Raw genomic sequence first — 21014 nt, 5'->3', positions numbered from 1 at the left:
CCGTACATAGACACATACTTCTGAAAAGCCAAGAGCACAGACTATCACTCATCATTATGCCCTCATTACTTCCCTGTGTATCGCTTCAATGTCATGCTTCAATAACTAGACACTGTCAATTTATTCCCTATTGGTAAAGCATTAAGCACTGTAAGGCTGTGGTCTATGATTGGGACTGTTCGATGTTGTTGAACATGCATCAGAAAAAATCTATCATACATCAACCCACAAGACAGTTTAAAGAGGAACACAGAGAAGTTAAAGGTTGAGTTTAGCTTGCCACTAAAGGAACAAAACAATGGTTGGCTCAGCCTTTGAATTCTAACACAATTAGTAATCTGGGATAGTTTTGTTTGCCTAACCATATCAAATAGATAAATATTCCATTAATGTAGTCACCTTTACACTTTGGAGGCTTTTTTCACAACAGACAATATTGGCTTGTTTTGGAGATGTGGTTTGGTTATTTGGTTTTAATAATAAAGAAATACTAGTGCTTATACAACAGAGCCTTCCTGTTCTAACCTTTAGCCACTTCCTTTGCCAAAACACCTTGAGTGAATTCAGCCATTAAAGTCTGTCATTGGCCATTAAATTAAAGCCATTAAAGAGCAAAAATCTGTTACATTATCATGCAGCTGTTGGTCTCTTCTCCCAAGTAACAAGCAACAGGACAAGAGGAAATGGCCTCAAGTTTGATCAGGGGAGATTTAGATCAGATATTAGAAAAATATTCCTCATGGAAATGGTTGTCAAGCATCGGAGCAGGCTGCCCAGTGAAGTGGTTGAGTCACCATCCCTGGAGGTATTTAAAAGATGTGTAGAGATGGCACTTAGGGACATGGTTTGGTGGTTGACTTGGCAGTGCTCGGTTAACAGTTGGACTCGATGATCTTAAAGGTCTTTTCCAACCTAAGTGATTCTATGATCCTGTGATCATACATGCTTCTGTGAGCTCCTTGACTCCATCTGTTCAGCAATGCAGAACCCGACTTTCACTGGAACACAGACTACTGCAAATCCCACTCTTAAAATAAGAGATAATTCTTTTATACTAATTAAATAAAGATGAGATTGAAATATGGCGTACTGTCTTTAACACAGTTGCTCTGAATAAGGCAAGAACACTGTTTCATATTAGTTACAAGTAGAATGCTTCCAGCACGCTAGGCTAAAGGATCCTGTATGAAAGCATGTTAGGTCACACTGAGAATTTTATCAGGAAGAATAAAACTGACATAAACTCTTTAAACATATTTGTGTTGGTCACTGTATCATACAGGATTTTTGATTTGAAAATATGTGACAGATTTCAAGACCATTACCAGACAGCTAAATCTTCAATGAGAATTATCATATGTATGCTTAGCATTAGGTACATACTTAAATCTTTTACAGAATTAGCACCCATTACTACATTCCTAATACAGAAACAACTAGATGTTAGACAAAGACAGCAGCTTACCTGCAGTGATGTTACTGTAGAAAGATCTTTAAGTTTTCCTTCTTCATCCTTTAAGTTGTACCCCTCTGGTCTCTTATCTCTTTCAGTAATTTTCCATAACTTGATTGTTTTATCTTCAAAAGAAAAGACAAACAACTGTTTGTTGTTTAAACAAGCCAAACTGCTTGTTTAAATAATTACTGAAAAGTGTTAATACAAGAGCATACTAATATTTGTACAATTAAAACTTTTTTTATAAATATGCATTTTTCATAGCAGCCATTGCATATATAGCAAAACAAGTCTGTCTGAAGTCCATGCTGCAAAACTCGGGCCAAGCAGCGTTCATCCTCCTCCAAGAGGAACATTTTTACTGCAGTTTCTACACCTTGGTTTAGACAAGTCCCGTACTGAAACAGTCTAGGTCACATAACTTTGCATATCCAGAAAATTTTGCCAACAACAAAAAAATACTGATAAAGCACATCCCCCATACCTTCAAACTGACTCAGAGGATCCTGACAGCTGACAGACCATAACAGAGCACGTGCTGCTCTTGTATCCAACTTGGCAGTTTGCAGGTGAAGCAAACCAAAACCACTCAATGCTCACTGCTGAAGCTCAGTTTGACTATTTGACTTTGCAAGGAAACAATCTTGTTATTAAAGCCAGTTTGCTAGGTTATTTAGGCAGACATTTCTCCCTCCTAACAGAATGCACCTAAGAAATACCTGAGAAAAAAAACCCTGAGAGAATCGTGTTCTAAGGCTAAGAGTGAGAAGTGGGGAGAAAAAGGTAGTAGTCTTACACGGAACGGAATTAAATCTAAACTCTCTTTTTCGTGGCGGGTGAAGCATATGATGGAAGAATAAGGATGCTTTTCATTTAGTAAAGAGCCTCTGAAGCCAAAAAAATAGAAGTTTTAAATATTTTAGATGGAGTTTGTCCTTGTTTTTGTAGTAGCTGAAGCTGCAGATCTCCCTAATATTGACTATCCACTCCCACTCTGGTTGTGCACCCAATCTGCCAACCCTAACACTCCCTAGGCTGAAAAATCAATGAGAACTCTTCCGCAAGAAAACCGTCCCTGAGCTTCTAATGGTTGTTCCACTCATCTGTTCATCGAGTAGCCAAAGCCCTTCCAAAGCTTGTGCACTTCAGCTGCCACTACAGCTCTCATTAACCTCTGATCCTGCATCATTTCTGATAGTGTCCCACTTTCTTCCATTACCCTCTTTGCTCAAGTACATAGCAGATCATAATTCTTACCCCAGCATGGCTGATCCAAATACTTCTTTCAAATCCTAGTACAAATCATTTCAAAGGCAGGATATATGAATACATGAATCATTTTGCATTTCAATGGCAGCTTTAACTTCAACCCCTTTTTGATTCAAAATTAATCCTTCCATTGCTCTGTTTTTACTATTAGGCATCTCCTAAAAATATTGATATGCTAACTTTAAAGCAACAAAAATATTACAATTATCAATCCACAGAGGTTAGTTCAATTTGCAACTAAAAAGTTCCAATTAAATATTCAATAAATTTGATTTGCATTGGTCACATTAATTAATTACTAAAATTACATATAGGCCTTGTCATGCACTTGGGGTTTTTATTACATGTAAATAGCACATTCTTGCTTATCTATTCAAAAATTATAAATACAACAATTGTAATATGAATTATTAGAAAAAACATAAAACAAATTTTCCATTGTTGGACTTGGCCACTATTGATAAACCTATCTCTTTCCTAAGTGAAAACTATTTTATTAGCAGTTAAGAGTATCACATGTGTTGGTTCTCCTCCCCTTCATCTCCCTCTGGACTTCAAAAACTCCCTGGAAATTCTAAGCATGCCTGTATTTTGCAAAATATAGAAACATCTCTGCGAGGTTCAGTATTCATTCAGTCTCAAGAGTGTTGTGAAGTTTAAATTAATTAATGTCTGGTAAGCCATCTGAAATCCTCTGATGAAATGATCTGTATGGGCCAAATTCTGATCTACCTGATGTAGCTCACATGGAAAGTGGCCCCAGTATATTCTGGTACAAAAGATACCACTGAATCCTAGTAATTTATTATTATACTATAAAACCAGTGCAGTTTACAGTGCAAACTGGAAATTTGCTAACTGCAAGCAATGGAAATTCACAGTAGGATTCAAAAGCCTTGGTGGTTTCCTTCTGCCTCCATTAATAAGGTGCTACAATCAAAAGCTTAGCTGATGACTTGTTGGTAACATGTGAACTGGAAAGGAACCGATAAATCAAGGTCCCCTCTGAGAAAGGTGACCTGTGCAGAAACAGCCTCAGACAGAAGTCCTCTTTAGGACGGAAACAGATTTGGGCACGTGCAGACCGGTCAAGTCTCATATATTGAGGATGAGGTTTAGATGGACTCTCCCCTCATGTTCCCTAATAGAGGGATGCTCCTTCCAGCAGATTCAATGGGCACTGCCCACCTGTGCCTGCAGAAAGGATGCTGTTTCACAGTCCTCATTTTTCTGACCAAAACTGGGCTTTAGATCCTGAACTACTAGAAAGCAAAGTATCAAAAACTGCATTTAAATATCAGGGTCAGAAATTCGTAAATATAAACCAGTACTCAAGATGTTTCTACAACCTGCCCAATATAAGCATGTGTGACAGGCAATGACGTTCTTCTCTGCAAGTTAGGGAAAACACTGTTATTCCTTTTTATAAGCATGGAATTGATACACAGCATCAATGACTTCTCACAGGTAATATGTGAGACCACAAGGAATTCGACACGGGCCTTCTGTGTCCTAAAGTTAAAGCTATCTTTAGGAGTATGCCAAGAGGTGAATCTTTAGACTTCAACCCTGGTGTGCCAGGAAGCTAGGAATCCTCCTGGGCACACAAAAATGTTTTGTAATTCAAAGCCAAAATCCAAAGACTATGCCAGTGGCACGACTTCTGTTCACCTCACCATAAAGAGGTCTGCCGGGATGCTCCAGAATTAAGAAGAGGGAAAAACAGAGGCCAAAGTATTTTGCCAGGTTCTAGGCTCGGGTCAGAGTTGCCTGAATCTGAATTAAGCCATAGCAACACTAAGACTGATTATTTCTTCCCTTCTCCCTTCCCGTATTAATATCAACCAGAAAACTGATATAAAGGTCTATTGGGCCAAGTCTAAAAGAAGCATAGATGAGGACTTGGCTGCATTCCTCAGTGTTTCCAAAAACAAAATCTAAAATGAAAAGGGAGAGGTTTACTTTCAGTAATCTGCTTTTGTATCAGGCACTGGAAGAAGCTGTTCGTAGTTAAAGTTACCTGAAGTAGAAGGGATATTTTGACCATGGGAGAAGCGTAGAAGTAAACTCCCAAACTTCCTAATTAGCTGACTAATCATTAAATTAGCACAAATGACCTAGCTATAATAGGTATATTTAATTTCAAATATTGCAACAGTGCCCCCCAAAAGTCAAAATACAACTTTAAAGGAAACAGAGTACAAAACATAAAATAATTTGGTATCTACTGTGAATTAATGTAAATATTATTTATTGCTATAAATTTTAGCTAGAAGTAATAACTTTGCCCTAAAGCATCAATTCCCAAAGGTGAGATTACACTATTTTTCTATCAGCAATTCCCAATTATGCTCAAACTTCCAGAAGAAAAATTCTTTTCGGATTATAATGAGATGTAAGATTTAAAATTGGATATTTCTCTCATGCATCACCATCAGTAATAAAGGTTGTGGGGGTCCAAATGTTTCTAAATGTGCATGTTAGGCTCCATTCAATTTCTTTCCCTTATGTCACATCTGCATAGGCCCTCTTAGCATTAACACTGCATTTTTTTTAATCAATAGGCCTTAAGCATGTTAGAAAGATGAGTCAGTATCAATGTCCAACTATTATTCCTATCGTCTTCCAAAGATTTGTGTCTTTAAACCATAAATAAACCATTCTGACAATAATGAATGAAAAGAAAAAGAAATTAATCTCTCTCATCTATATTCATTTACACATCTACGAAGAACAGAAGTTATGACAAACGCATCAGACAAAATTCTAAATCCCCAGTGAAACACAGCTGCTGAGTAAGGTGATGCCTTTGTCACCAAATTTATTTCAGAATAGCACTGCATTTTAATAGCAGAAATGGATAGGTCTCTGGCTATGGATAGTCAATAGGAAAAACCCTATGACTATGACTAAAATACATAAATAACAGGTATCAGAGTCAGTATAACATTCTTGGTAAACTCTAAAATAGCAAATTACTAAAACAGTAGATTAAAATGAACATAGAGCACTACAATGCACAAGAGCAAAATGCTGGTATGTCCTATATACTCTCATCTATCTTACCATTTGTTGATAAAAGTGAATGAGCTGCATTTTGCTGTGGTAACCACTTGATCTTGTTTATTTTTTCTTCTATCTCCAAGCTCTTCAAATAATCAAATTCTGGTTCATGGCTCTGGAAAGTGCTGTAAACATTGTACTCCCCCTGATTGTAAGGCTCATTTTTACTCTATGGAGAATAACAACAACAAAAACATGTGGTTTATGATGGCGATATATGTCCATCTCTTAGGAAACATGTATAAGCAGCCTTATAAATACAAAAATATTGAAATCGTAACTTAATTTCTCATTTTAAACATGATATTGACAGATTTGCTTCTACAGGGATTAAGTTTCCTGTAAGAACTGAAGCAACATTTAATAAAAGTCAGAATTTTTTAAGCTATGTCAATTATTCAGGAAAGGTTTCTACAAAAGATACTGCAGATAGACTGAACTTAAAAGCGAAACATAAAGGTATCACAGCAAAGGCATAGTTTTAAATGGAATGGTTCCATCAAACTGGCAAAAGCTACTAAAACAATGTAGAAGTAAACCAGTAACAACCTTCTTTTTTCTTAGCTTAGAATTTTGGAGTTTTAAAGCATTTTTGTTTGGGACAGCAAACTTCAGAGTAAAAGATCCTTACCCTCTTTCACTTTCTCTTCAAAGAGGTGACAGTCTGTTTCACTGAATCTTGAGATTATAAACAGGTTTATTAGATCAAAATAAAATACTAAAAATGAAGCCAGGTTTTAGCAAGCTATTAAGGACTACATTGGTAACTCACATACCTCAGGTTCCCTTTGGAATATAACAACCCGACCCCCCTTGTCACCAGTAGCCAGCAGTTCTCCAGTGTGGTTGAATTCAACTGTAGAAATAATATCAGCTGGAGAGAAAAAGAGAAAAACGGCAAAAATTAGACTGCTACTACAAAACAAAGTCATTAGACGTAACAAGCAATCCACAAAAAAAATGCAACAAATGAGGGATTTGAAGGAAGACAGATGAATTCAACAGCAAGTCACTAATGCAAACAGGCTGCATGCCATTTCAATCAGAGGTTACTACACAATGAAACAAGTGCAAACATAATGAGGCAAATCTGTGTTTCCAGCACATTTGCAGTTTGGGAGTGGAGATCTCTGGAGAAGTTATGCTTCAAGAAGAGCAACTTCAGGCTGCTACAAAGCTTTTTTCCAGTATTGGCGATAGCAACAGCATTGACCGCCTGCTATTTCCACTAGCAAGGACCAACGTAACACCTCAGTCATGTTGATGTATTATTTATTCCTTACTCTTTATGAGGGTTTTAATATAACCCCTTGCACTAGTTTTCTCAAATATGTGTTTTAGCCAAGAATACAAAAGCAAAGCACACATAGCCTGTCCTCTCACAGAGGAATGAAGGCAAACCAGAACCACTCGCTGTGCAATGCTGACAAGAGCCCATTCAAATCATCATTTTCAGTAAATCATTTCAGCACCATAAAAATATGTCATCAGAAGATAAAAAGATCTCAGTCTCTTTCTAATTTTCAGCAACTGCCCTTCCCTAAGCAATTGCATCAGCTTAGACAAGAAACCTAATCAAAACCCGAGGCCAGCCTCAAGTACAAATTACTATACATCAGAATGAGAAGGGAGAAAGAGACTGCAGGAGCAAAAGAACTGGTTCTTCTGTTTGTATGACAGTAAATGCTAGAATCATAATCCACAGTTAATCCTACGCTATTAGCATAATTTAAATTAAAATGCCTAGTGCAATAGTAATTTAAGAAGCCATCATATATACAGTCACAGACAAATGCAGCGTATTACTCAGAGATTGCACGTATGAATCGTCTATAATGATCAGTATTCACTCATCAGAAATATGGGCCAGATTTTTAGAAGCATCAGTAGTTAGCTCCCCCTTAGGCATAAAAAGCTGTGGGTTTCAAATATATTAATCATCCATCAGTGTACACTGAGAACAACGAGGCAACAGTGGGCTAAGCTCTTTTGAAAACCTAGCCCCAAATGAGTTCACTAAAATTCAAAGGAATTGGAATAACAAGTGGATGTACCATTTACTTGATACATTTCATGAATTGAAAACATCTGTTCCTATTATTCTTTCAATAAACTAGCAGTTGAGTGATAGAAAGCTTCTACTGCCAGTAGCTGTCATCAGCAACATCACCATCCAAAAGCCAGATTCTTACTGGAACATTATAAACAATTCACACTGATCATGGTAAAGAAAAATATCTTTTAACTTTAAGACATCTTCACCATCAAATTTTACTGACTGAAAAAAACAATAAAATCAAACAAACAACACTTCCTCTTTTTTTCCTCCACACACTACATAAATAAAGCAGAAAGGGGTAATCATAAAGTGCGTATGTAATTTTCATTTTTGCTGACTAAAATATATGGATGTATAGACTTCGAGAAAAATGGAACATGACAATTTACAGTATTTTGGGTCTGAATCCAAAGTTCCTCAGAGTTAATGGCATTTGATTTTTATGTGGACTTCCACAGACTGTGTACTTTATATGTAATATCCAAAACCCCCTAGTATCATTAGAGTACAGGAAGAGTACAAAGACTTTACTTATAGTTGGTGATGCTCTGGGGCTTGGAATGGGTTGAGTTTGATCTAAAAACCTGCATTTTTTTAAATCTAAAAATCTAATCAACTTTTCTGGCATATAAATTCATTTGTAGTGCCTCCAGTGGAAGAACATTTCTTGGCTATTTTGTTCTTATCCTGCAAACTTTATACCGATCGTAGGTATGAGCTCCTGCTTATAAAATGATACCTGCACAATTTCACTTGTTTAAAGCTGATTCTTATCCCAACCATGCAGACAGAACTGCAGAAGTCTCATAATGACAGTCCTTTTAGAATGGAGGCTCTTACATGAAGTGTGCATTGGGGGAAAAGGGTAAATGCAGAGGGGAGGCAATAATATCTGTTAAAATTATGTGTGTATTTGTGTGTGTATGCATCTGCTTGTGTAATATATATCTGATTTTCTCAACAGGTCACAAAAGAAGCAGATAAAATAACTGTGCAAAAGGAATGAATGGCATTTGAACTTACATGTGTGAATACACTTGCTACTGGTCTGGAATATTTCCACAATGGTATGAAATACTCTTCACAAATTGTCACAAAATATTATATTGAACTTTAAAGAAGGGTTAAGAGGGGTGGTCATATTTTTGGAGGGTATGTTTTCTCCAAGGTCACCCCAGGCATCAGCCAATGTCCAATAAAGTCCACAACAGTATTTGCACAGACTTCAATAGTAACTGAACCAGGGTTCTAATAAAAGAGTTATATTGCATTTGCCATTAAAATATTGTGCGCAGTTAAGTGATTAGTTTAAAGAAAAGCAGCTAAAACGCTAAGGATCTGTGGGCAGTGTGTAACGATGTTGTTCTGAAGCAAAATTCTCTCCCCCTAAAGGTGTTTCTTCAAGATGCATTCCTCCTTTCTATTAGAAAAACTAATTCTGAACTGGAAACTACCTATCATTTTTAAATTAACTTGTTCTGAAAAAGAGCAGATCAAATATTCTGACCTTAAAGGCTATGCAGCTTGTTGGTAAAAAATTATCCTTGAACTGGAAAATCACTTTTATTGATCCTGTAAATAACAGCTGAAAACAACAGCCAAAAAAAAAAAATAAATCTTGTCCAGCGTATCTCTTCAGCAGGCGAACACTAGTCATGCTGTTTTCATAAAAAAGATTAGCCAGGCTGGCTCTTCCTAAGACAGAGGAGGTGGGAACAGAATTAATCAACAAAGCTCTTCATACCCTTCTGCAGAACATTCCCCTACATATTTATTAATACTGTGGCGACATCAGCCACTATGTCCCATGCTGCAGATTCTTCTATCGGAGAATGGCTCCCTGAGCATACAGAGCAATTAACTATCAGATTTCACCCTCTCCAGGATATATAAATGCTTCACAATGGAAGAGCTGATGAATTTGCATGTACAGTAAGCCCTTGGCAAGGGATGGCAGAGATGAAAGACTCCTTCCAGACTTCTGCACTACACCTTCCCTATCTCTGCTGGCAGTGCTGAGCTTTGCACTAACAATTAGGATTATTGGCGACAGAGATAATTTACCTATTAAGAACAGTTATGGGTAACCTCAACACCAATGGGCAAATGTTTCCAATCAGATTGCAAATCCCAACTTTTATCCAATATTAATCTTCCTACTCCATTTTTAGATTCCCCATTTCGTCTATGCAAAAATGTATATAAATTTGGATCTAACAGTCGTGATGCTCAACATTTTCACTCAGTTAAAAAGCACAACTTGGACACTCAAAATACAGATGCTGACTGGGAAAAGTAAACCAAAAGCCTTCAAAACCAGGGTATACACCTGGTCATCTGTTCCACATCCTGCCACAGCAAATTGTTCCAGCGGCTACACCACATTACAGACTTCATTCCCCAGACTCTAATTTCATATATTTACAGAAAGACATCACATTACAGCTTAAACTGAAGGGAAGTGTTTCCTGATCCAGTCTGAAGTATTTCATTCCTTGACTCCTAGTCACCTCTGCCCTTTTGTACCTCATTAACCAATTCCTCTGCAACTTGACAATTCACACTCTTTAAATGTACTTAATGGCTATATTGCACCCAACAGCTGCTGCTTCGTTAGATATATTCAGCTTTTCTAATAGATCTAAGTCTATCAATGTACATCTGTGCACATCAAGATATCTCTAACTGATTGTACTGCTCTTCCCTCAACTTCATGAGTGTTGTTCCAGCATGGGTGGAGGCAAATGAACCCTCCAGCAGCCCCATCTCAGGCTCAGTGTGGGGTGGCATGAAACAAAGGCTGGTACATGTAGCCCACATTAATTCAGGCCTTTATTTCAAACCATCGTGTACTTTTCAATGTTCACTTTCTAGCCTCTTACAGATTTATTTTAAGGGTTTTTTTTTTAAGCTTATTTCTATATAACAGAAACAGGTCCAAATACCTTTACAAGAACTGGAAAAGTTGTATCTATATAATAGATCTTTGCGTTATTTTCAGGCATTCTAGCATAATTGCATGCCATTTCCCACCTAGTATGCACTCAGCAAAGCAAAGTCTGAACATACTTACTCATCTCCACACGGTCTTTTGATCAGAAACCTCAAAGAACAATAAATAAAGCTCAACTACAATTTTCTGTATGTTTCCTTTACTAATAATTTCTACCCTTTCTGAGGCCTTTTAGCTGAAGTCCCTGGTATAGTTTATTTTGCCTCAGAAGATCAGGAAAGAAAAGTAAATTTGAAAATTATTTCACCCAGCACCAAAACGCAGCTTTTTGGACAGCGATAGCAAGTTTTGAGGGCAAATAACATCACACAATGGTACAGGGAAAAGAAGATCAGAGAATATAATATTCCACTGAACTGTAGTGTAAACCTGACAGAGAATAGGAACGGGCCAAAACACTAGAATTAACATCAGCACTTTTCTCAAAAAAATGCTGTGAAATCCTACCAGCCAGAACAGGTTAGAGCGTCTCCTTTGTATCACATCCACCACAATCAGCATGGCAACACTGTCAGCCTGATCTGACTGAATCAGCATCTAGGTCAGGTTTTTGTTGTGCATGTTCCCAGTGGCTAGCAGACAATCTTGTAGTCTATGTTATTTCAACCAAGTTCTGACCTGGCCTAACCTTGGTTTGTGAAATCCAATAAGATCACAGCTCAGTCTGGCATGGCTGCAAGCAATGTTCAGTCATACTGATACAAAAGTCCCTGAGGAGCATAATCTGGAAGAAGCAACAAAGCGGCTTGCAACAAAGAGTGCCATAAAACAAAAGGACAAATGGTAGATTAAAGGGGAGCAGTATAACAGTATCTCACGTGAAGGGAAAGCCATTAGAGTGAGCTGTGTTGTCAGAATTTAGTTTAGATTTGGACAATAATAAAAAGGGGAAAGAAAAAAATGGATGGGAAGAAAAAGCCTGCTACCTTTTTTTTAAGCTGAAGTTACAAAGGTTTCCTCAAGCAGCTAGAAAACAAGGTATGCAAAACCTCAAAGGCATGAGGGTCAGATGAATCCTTCTTTTCTGAAATAGCTGGAAGAGAGATCCTTAAAAACAGCTAAATTTGCTACTTGAAGCAATATCCTACTTGCAACGTGCATCCATTCTGGTTCACAGCAGTGTTATTCAGTATCTTGGATCCAGGGATTGTATGACACCAGAAACAACCCCTCAAAATTCAAGTAAACACATTGCAAAATCTCACACATCGCACTGTCACCTTGGCTGGGTCAAAAACTTAACACTAAAAGCCAACACACCAGAAAGCCAACTCCACTCTACTGGTAGAACAAGAGATGTTGACCTACACACAAACTACCTGACCTCTCCAAGTCACCAAAACAACACAGGATACACGGTAAGCCAGTACACAGTTGGGTGGCCATATGATAAGGACAGGTAAGAGAAAAAGAGAGTGAAAGGATGCGTGAGGTGGAGAGAGAAAGAGCACGTGAATACGTTAGAAAGAGCAAAAGCATGAGAAAGGGCACAAAAGAGCATATGTTAGAGAGCACGTGCACACATGAGAGCTTAAGAAAGCATGAAAGAGCACAAGGAAATGCCACAGCAGAAGGTAACAAAGCAGTTTGAAATGAAGAACCTATCTACCCCTTTGCCCCTGGGATTATCTCTTACCCTGGCAAATCTTTCACTTTGCTTTTTTTCCTGTTTATTATGGCTTTAAAACCTGATGGAGTTTGTGCTGCAAAATCGTGTTTGTTCCATGTTAGATGCACAGGCAATACAAAACACAACAGGGAGCCAATTTTGCCAAAGCAAACTTTGAATATAGATGCCAATGGCGTAAGTCCTTCAGGGATCAGTGAAACAGGGTGATCAATCAATAAAAGAATGAGATCTATAGACATGTGTCCACTACACTTCATGTAGTTGTTTTCCTAACTGACACCTTATCTGGCTTCATTGCTAGCAAGGACAAATATATCGAGGAAAAAATCCAAACAGCACCATTTAATACTGTCAAGCAAGAAATGGAAGTTTATTGGGCTAAATATCACCTCTCTTTCTAAGTGGAACAATCTCTTCCTCATAGGAAATCCAAAACCACGGGGTCAAATGCTGTACAGCTTTTTAAAAGCTGCTTGAAACAAGAACACTTCAGCTGGGGATGGTAGTAAATAATAATAATTAAAACAACAACAACAGAAGCAAATTTCCTAACCTCAAATCCTGGCAAGCACTGAGCAAATCTTCCCCTTTTTTTCATCTTTAATTGCCGACTTTTGGATTTTTAGAAATGCTACATGTACATACCTCAGTGGCCTGCATCAGCCCTAGCTGATCATGAGACCATCAGGATACCACTGAGTTTCACAGGTCTATGCATCCCTGTATCTTCAGGGACCAAGGAAAGCACCTTCCCATTCAGAATATTTGAATGTAGGTTCACGCTCACTCAAAGAGAGAATTGAAACAGAACCTAAAAACCAAACCCAAAATTTACATCCCCTCTACGAGCACCTATGACCACTGTGATTTACTGTTTCTAGCTTTGAGCTTTCACAGAGTTGGTTTTTTTCTCCAGCATTTTTTGTATGTGTTTATTTAAAGAGCTTAGAAAACATTTTCAACAAATTTTTAGTCACATGCTAATTTCTAGCTATATTTCTCAAATTAGAAAATCTGGAAATGACACCCAACTATTGGAGCACAGTCAATGGGAAAAAAATAATTTTGCCTACAGGGCAAATATGTAAAACAGATTATCAGGTTCTGTGCTAAAAAACCCACTTTAGCCTGAATACAAGTCACTGAGATTCAGTTTTTCATAAAGGGACCCCTCCACTTCTATTCCTAGTTTAAAAGCTCAAAATCCTTATTTCAGAGCCTATGGAACCCATCTCTCTCCCACAGAGTGCAAGGCCTCCAGGAGAAGAGGTCAAAGAGACTTGACCTTCTGCCCGCCAAGGTAACTGGAAAGTTTCCCACTACTTCAGTAGTAAATAAGGTCAACATTTGTCAGAGGTGGTGTAGCTGAAAATTAGGACACGTTTCTCAAAATTTTGGCTACAGTTTTCATGCACTTCAGTTTCTTCACGTTCAAGGTGACCTGCTTAGATCAGGGAGACATTGCAAAGCTTCAGTCATTAGTTCTGCAGAATGCCTAATTAATGTTACTATTATCCTCGCTGAAGTCACTAAGTGCACTGCTTTGTGCCTTCATAATCTGCAATACTCAGTGGACTGATAAAAAGCTTGCTGCAATTCCTTTTAATACCTCTTCAGGGGCTCCCAAACAGTGGTACTGCATCACCTGCAGCAACCAAGCAGCCTCTCAGTGCTGCAAGCCTGGCAGTCGTCCCTGCCTATGAACAGGCAGCGCAGGGCTCGACTCCAGCCCTGCTTCCAGCAGGTACCTCAGCTGCTAGGGATATCCAAAGCAGCTAAGCCTGGGAAGCACTGATCCCCTCCAACCTGTTCAACCTGAACAAACTGGAAAACTCACTAGAAAGCCTTTCACCTTTGGTAAATCTAAGCCATTTGGTAACACTGCTTATAGTTATTCTTACAAGCAAAACTTTAAACTAAGAAAACACTGCAGATCAATCTCTATTTTAGCATAAAGACATGCACAGAAAGCTCCTAAACTTCACAACACCTAAAAGTTTCTTCACAGCTTACGCTGTGTAACATATGTTAGTAATTTACTCTTTGAGATTTCTGGCAAAAAAAAAAAAAGAAAGAAAAATGCAGCTGGACATTTCTTTCTGTGTTTGCTGTCAGATGAGACAGTCATCAAAGTTAAGGATTCAGCAACAGGCTTGAAACACTCTGCTTTATAAACATTAGCACAATTAGGAAACCTGCCAGTCCGCTCCTCTTACCAACCAACACTGGAGGGCAAAAAGGAAAAAAATTGCCATGGGCATCACATTATGTATTTACAATTTCCAGAGTGAGCTTTAAACTGGTACTCACAGAATGCAGCCTGCCTGAGCTGGGAGCTTCTGCTCAGCTCCATGTTACTTCCCACTGAAGAGCTGCACAGCCTGGCTGCCAGCAAAAGACAGATTAGAAATGGTGCTGCCAAGTGTTAAAAATGCTAGGCAACCGGGTTTTATTGAGAGCATAGAAAGACCTTGAACCTCACCCCTCATTTTGGAGCAAATAAATGCCAAAAACTGAAAGCGTACGAATTATTAAAACATACTAATTTTCCTTTCAGCATCAGAAGTCATCATGCTTGCGCATAATAATCGCAACAGTCTACAACAAGCAAACATCAAGTTTTACTACAAGGATATTATAAAACAAAGACAACAAAAAACCCACCCATATTTAGCATTTTAAAGGAAAATCATTAATTTAAAATATATCAAAGAGTAATAAAAAATAATCCAAAATTTAGAATACAATCCTAAATACCCAAAGTCAATATGGATGTTATTTCCCATGTATTACATACAATCTTCAATAGAATTTCACTGCCAGCTGGTTCTGAACTACTTTTTTTTTTCTTCTTCTTCCCCCTGCTTAACTGAGCAATTAAATTCCAGAAGCAAAGCTCTCAGTTATTCTGTCACAGCAGTTCTCATGTTCAAAGTGCTTTCCAGGCATTAAACCCCCCATCGACCCAAGGAAGTCAGTAAGGAAATGTCAGCATTCCCATTTTACACAAAGGAAAAAATTAAACAGATCCTCCAGAGTTTTTACCCAAGATCAGAGAAGCGGTTTTGATTATACACATACTAAGGGACAGATAATCCAGGCTGCAGCTCAGCAAAGCATTTCTATTTAATAAAGCTCTTAATCACTTGTCTAGAGACTTAAATGCTCCTGTATTCAGTTCAAACGAGTATGCATGTTGTTAAATAAATATACTGATGGAGACCTAACAAACAAAGCCTCACCACAGCATGCACCAAGGAAGAAAAAGCCCCAGTGAGCAGGCTTCTGGGTGAAGGAAGAGGGGTTATAATCTTAAAAATCATGAAGGGCTGGAGCTAGGAGCTGGGCTAGAGCCAGAGTCTTTAAACGCAGAGTGATGACAAGGAAAGCAGAGAGACAACAGCCGTATCTGTGCCAGTAAATGGAGAGCTCCAGGATGTTCTTGGGTTTTGCAGTGCTATTATTCTTACTGTTAAATTGCTAAGACTGGACCTTCACAGGCTTTTGGCTGTGATAAATTGCTCTCCCCCAAACACCACTTCGGCATGCCTCAGAGATTCTCGCATGCTGAGGACATTTCTCAACAGGTAGAATGCACAGAGCCACAACGTTTTGGAAATAGAGGAATGTCACCCTCACAGGCACAAGCCCCTCCGTGCCATACCAGCTGGTTGCAGTGCTCCCAAACATTCAGTTTATTAAGGCAGATGCACTTAGTGACTGCAGCTCCCAGGAATCAGTGTTGCACACAGACCAGTAACACTCACACGTTGGTACATCAAATTGCATTATCGTTTTCTGCTACACCTGGCAGAGAACAGGGTTTCCCAGAGTACAAGGGGCTCTGGAGCCTGTAGAACTAGCACAAGGAAAACAAACCACATTTGCTTTTCTCAGTCTTAGTGCACAAGGGTAGATGGCATTGTTTAAATCTACTCATCACACACTTTTGACTACAGGATCCAGATAAAATATATCCAAATATCGTGAGCAACATACAGCTCTAACTTATACATCACTGGACACCTCCTCAGTGACTCCCAGCAGTGGAACAGCAAGCTAAGGTCACACACAGGGCTTGTTGGCTGTCACGGGAGCTCGATGCCAAGCCCTGTAGATACTCATCTAACATTAGCATCTGTTTGCTTGGCAGGTTCCAAAGGCAATTCAGCTGACAAGTCTGAATTTGCCTCTGGGTCTGCTGCAAGATCATATAACTGTGGGACTTCTGGGAGTGCCTAATACTTCTTTGATGAGTATCACGTGCACTGTAATGTATTAGATCCATTCCAAGCATCCTATGAAATCAGGGTTTGTGACCTCTTTGAATTATCCAGGTAGTGTCACTAGCTTAAATGCGTGAACTAAATCCAAGCCCAAAGATCATGCAATTAGTTGTTCTTGCTTGCATCAAGATCTCTTCAGCAAGTTTATGTAACAATCCCAAGACCAGAAAAATCAGGTTTTTTCGTGTTAACATGGGTTGCTGCTACTAACATAACACCAAAGGCTGCTCCTAAGCTGGTCTGGGAATGACCAGACAACTGTGCTGTATCAGCTTCACTATCAACCCTACTGCTTTAAGGTTTGATATGAGCATCAAAATAACATAATACAAAATTTATTGTGACTTACACAACTTTACATTGGTCTAAAAGCTCATCTCATAAGATTCAGCTCAAGAAAGGCCAAAATCTTTATTTATATATAGCATTACTCATATGCTGAAAAAGAGCAGCATGCTAAATGCCCTACTATGTCAGGAACTATAGGAACTTCTGGCCCTAAAAGACTGAATTCTAGATAGCTGGAGTGTGCAAAACCCTGTGATGGATTTGCCCTCAAGTTTAAATGCATCATATATGTATAATTACTCATTAAACAAAGTACTGAAAGAACAGAAGACATTAAAAATCAATGACCCTTTCCCCAGTCTGTGTCTGATAAAGAAACTTCAAACACTGTTAACAGCCTCAGGAAATAAACATCCCTGTTTTGGGACAGTCCCAGAGGGCATCAATGATTTAACTGGACTAAATCGGCATACGTTACAAATGCTATGGACAATGTTTAAACCACCAACTGCTTGCTGGTCAGGCAGTTTCAGATTTTTTTCCCACCCAGGAGTGTAGCAGCATGCAGGTAACCCAGTAATTACATACAACAACCCTGAAAGCTCTTTCCAGCCTAATAATAGAATATTGCAAGTGGAAGCTCAGCCTGTTCTCGTTGTGTTCACAATTGGGGAACATGAACTTCAAAGCTTCGTGCCTATCATGTTTCAACATTCCTTCTTCATCAAAATCCTTCTCCAAAATCATTCCTTCTTCACGAAAAGTTTAAATGCAAAATATAGCTTCTGCAAGCATAACACTAAAGCTGAAAAGTTAAAAACAAAATAGTATGAAAACCCTAACATCAGTAGGTCAGATTTCCGTCTCCTCTATAAAGAGGAATTTTCTCAGGAGCCTCCCCAGATCAGGGGCGCTTCAAAGCATACCGTGACGGCTCAGGCACCTTCCCCAAGGCCATGCCTCAACGAGCCATATAATTTGAGAGCTGCTAATTTGCAGCCCACACAGATAACATAAAGACATCTAAGCCCTTGACAAAAGTGTAAGACTTCCAACTCCCTGGCCCCACCCCCACCCTCCACCCCCCACATCCTCAAAGCTTCATCTTGCAATCATTGCTGGTTGTTAAAACAGAGTAATTATTGCTCTGCTGTCAAAGCAAAGCAGCCTTTGGTGCAATACAGCAGTTCTGAAGCGTACGGCCAACTGAAGCCTCAAGTCTATTTTAATCCCACTATAACTACAAATTATGGGTATGCAGTTGAGATGCTTCTGAATTTTTGTTTGCATGAGGATATATTTATGCATTGCAGAAGAGCACTGCAGAGAAAAATCTGAGCTAGTACAGACTGAATCAGCATCACAGCCAATATAACATTAGTGCAATGCTGTGCCTGAGACATTGCTGCTGTCAGGACACACCGCCACATTCAGTGCTAACTACAAAACGTACCTTTCCACCATTGCCATTAAGCAATGTTGACACATCCATTAAACACAGGATGAAGAGAAAAGGAGTTGACAGGTTTCTCCAAGGCAAAACAATAGAGAAACATACTAGTTAGCTGTTCAAAGGACTGTGGTAAGAGAAAAGTTTTACCCAAGTCAGAACCATACAGTAGATGCTGGAAATTTTGCCAAAGGCTGGTTGAGTGGAGAAAAGCATCACCTTCCCCAGGCTCATACTAGCATGCAGGTGCCATCAGGCCTCACCCTGCAGCAGAGGGGACAAGTGCAGACCCTGGCACCATTTCTTAACCCTGGAAGAATCTGGTTCTCTACAACAATATTTTTATCTCACATTGCTATCTGTAAGCAACGTGGTATTTATCAGCAAAGTAACAAATAAACTTCTCTTACTTCAGAAAGCAACATGTGACTGTACTTTGCCAGGAATACCACCTCAGATTAAATACATGCTGGTTTTAGTTTAATAGCCTCCTATGCACTTGCACAATCAGCAGCTAATTCATTTGAGAAAGAGGTTTGCTTCTACACATGCTTTGCACTAACTGGAGGGTCCCCTGTGAAGCAATATCATAGTAAATATATTTTAAGTACTAAGTATACTTTCCACTGCAACCAGTAAGGAGGAATCCTATAATTGGCCTTGGAGAGAGATTTAGATAGATTGGAGCATTGGGCTAGGATTAATGGGATGAAATTTAAAAAGTTGAAATGCTGGATCCTGCACCTAGGATGAAGCAATGTCGGGCACCAGTAGGAACAGGGAGAGGAGTGGCTGGGGAGCAGCCCCACAGAAAGGGGGCTGGGGGGAGGTGGGCAGCAGGCTCGGTACGTGTCAGCGGTGTGCCCGGGCAGCCAAGGGGGCAACCCGCGTCCTGGGGTGCAGCAAACACGGTGTAACCAGCCGGTCACGGACGTGACGTCCCGCTGTATTCAGCGCTGGGGCGGCCTCCCCTCCAGTACTGTGTGCAGTGCTGGGCCCCCCGGCTTAAGAAGGATGTTCAGGTGCTCGAGTGTGTCCAGAGGAGGGCAACAAAGCTGGTGACAGGGCTGGAAGGAGTGTCCCGTGAGGAGCAACTGAAGACTTTCGGCTTGTCTAGTTTGGAGAAAAGGAGGGTGAGAGATGGCCTCACTAGAGAGATGCTCTCTGCAGCTTCCTGAGGAGGGGTGGCAGAGGGAGGTGCTGAGCTCTTCTCCCTGGGATCAGTGATAGGATGCGTGGGAATGGCTCAGAGCTGGGCCAGAGGTGGTTCAGACAGGGCATTAGGAAGCATTTCCTTACCAAGAGGGTGATCAAACACTGGAACACGGTTCCTAGAGAGGTGGTTGATGCCCAAAAAGCCTGTCAGTGTTTCAGAGGTATTTGGACACTGCCCTTAACTTGCTTTAGCTTTTGCTCAACCCTGAATTGGTCAGCCGGTTGGACTAGGTGGTCATTGTACGTCCCTTCCAGCTGAAATAGTCCATTGTAATTATTTACAGTACAAGCCTTCTCCAGATCATAGCTGTCACTTACTTTTTTCTTCCCAAACACAAAGTCTAGACAAGAAGGGAGGGAGGTATATCATTTTGCTTCACAGACAGAGAATAAAGATGGGTAGAAAGAAAATTATTTCCTCAGAATGCTGTCATTTGGAAAGGATCAAATCAACCTCTTAAATCTTAGTCTAGTGCCTTAGAATACAAAAGAAATTATTGTCTGTTAGCTGTTCATGTAGGGTGTTCTGGAACCTCCTCAATTTCCAAGTAAAATGTGGACTTTTACATTATTGGAGTGTCCTTCAATTGGAATCAACAAGAAATCGTGTAAGCAATGCATCATGACAAATTTTGGATGTGATACCTGAATATTTAGACAAGGCACTCACCACATTTAAGGGAGAAATACAAACTTCACCTTAAAAAAAAATAATCATGCATCCTGCCTCAGAGTCTTATCACAAACAGAGCTAGCTCTTGCTTTGGTCTTCCATGCTTAGAACAGATGCCTGAAAAAAGCATCCAGGGCCTGCAAACTCTTTACCTGTCTGCCTTCTAAGGTCCTATAAACTCCCAGATTATTTACGGCAAAAAGAGCGTGCAGAAAGACATAAAGACAGGGACACTACTTTGGGCTAAACTAACCTACCAGAGGGAGGTACATTTTTGGAGGCACAAACCAACCCTCAATAAGGACCTCAGAATCTGACCTATACCTTAAGTACAGTCACACAGGGAAGCTGAAACAGGCAGTGGAGCTTCTTTTCCCAGTGATCTTGCCCAGATTTTTGAGCTCCTTTTAAATAACAGTGGAATGGAAGCGGGCAGAGGAAAGAATTTCTGCTAACTGTTCCAAGTATTCCCTGGGAAACTGCCATAAACATCCAACCATCCTGCAGTCACTAAAAGAGATCCTTCTTCAGAAAATAGACAAATGAGAATCATTATCATAAAGGCCCTATTACCAGGAAAAAAATTTATTGTTGCACTAATGTTTCTCCTAA

The 21014-nt window shown here is 39.4% G+C and overlaps 1 protein-coding gene across 1 annotated transcript in view; it reads right to left on the bottom strand.

The window, feature by feature from the left end:
* The window catches only part of PPP2R2C (protein phosphatase 2 regulatory subunit Bgamma), a 209737-nt gene that overhangs the window by 54754 nt on the left and 133969 nt on the right, over window positions 1-21014 (bottom strand). The window contains 3 exon segments of the mRNA XM_080373473.1: window positions 1466-1578; window positions 5792-5957; window positions 6565-6662. Coding sequence (XP_080229599.1) covers window positions 1466-1578; window positions 5792-5957; window positions 6565-6662 — 377 coding nt within the window.

Source organism: Falco punctatus (assembly GCF_963210335.1).
Source record: "Falco punctatus genome assembly, chromosome: 1".
Taxonomy (NCBI): domain Eukaryota; kingdom Metazoa; phylum Chordata; class Aves; order Falconiformes; family Falconidae; genus Falco; species Falco punctatus.
This window is presented reverse-complemented; position numbering and strand designations above follow the sequence as displayed.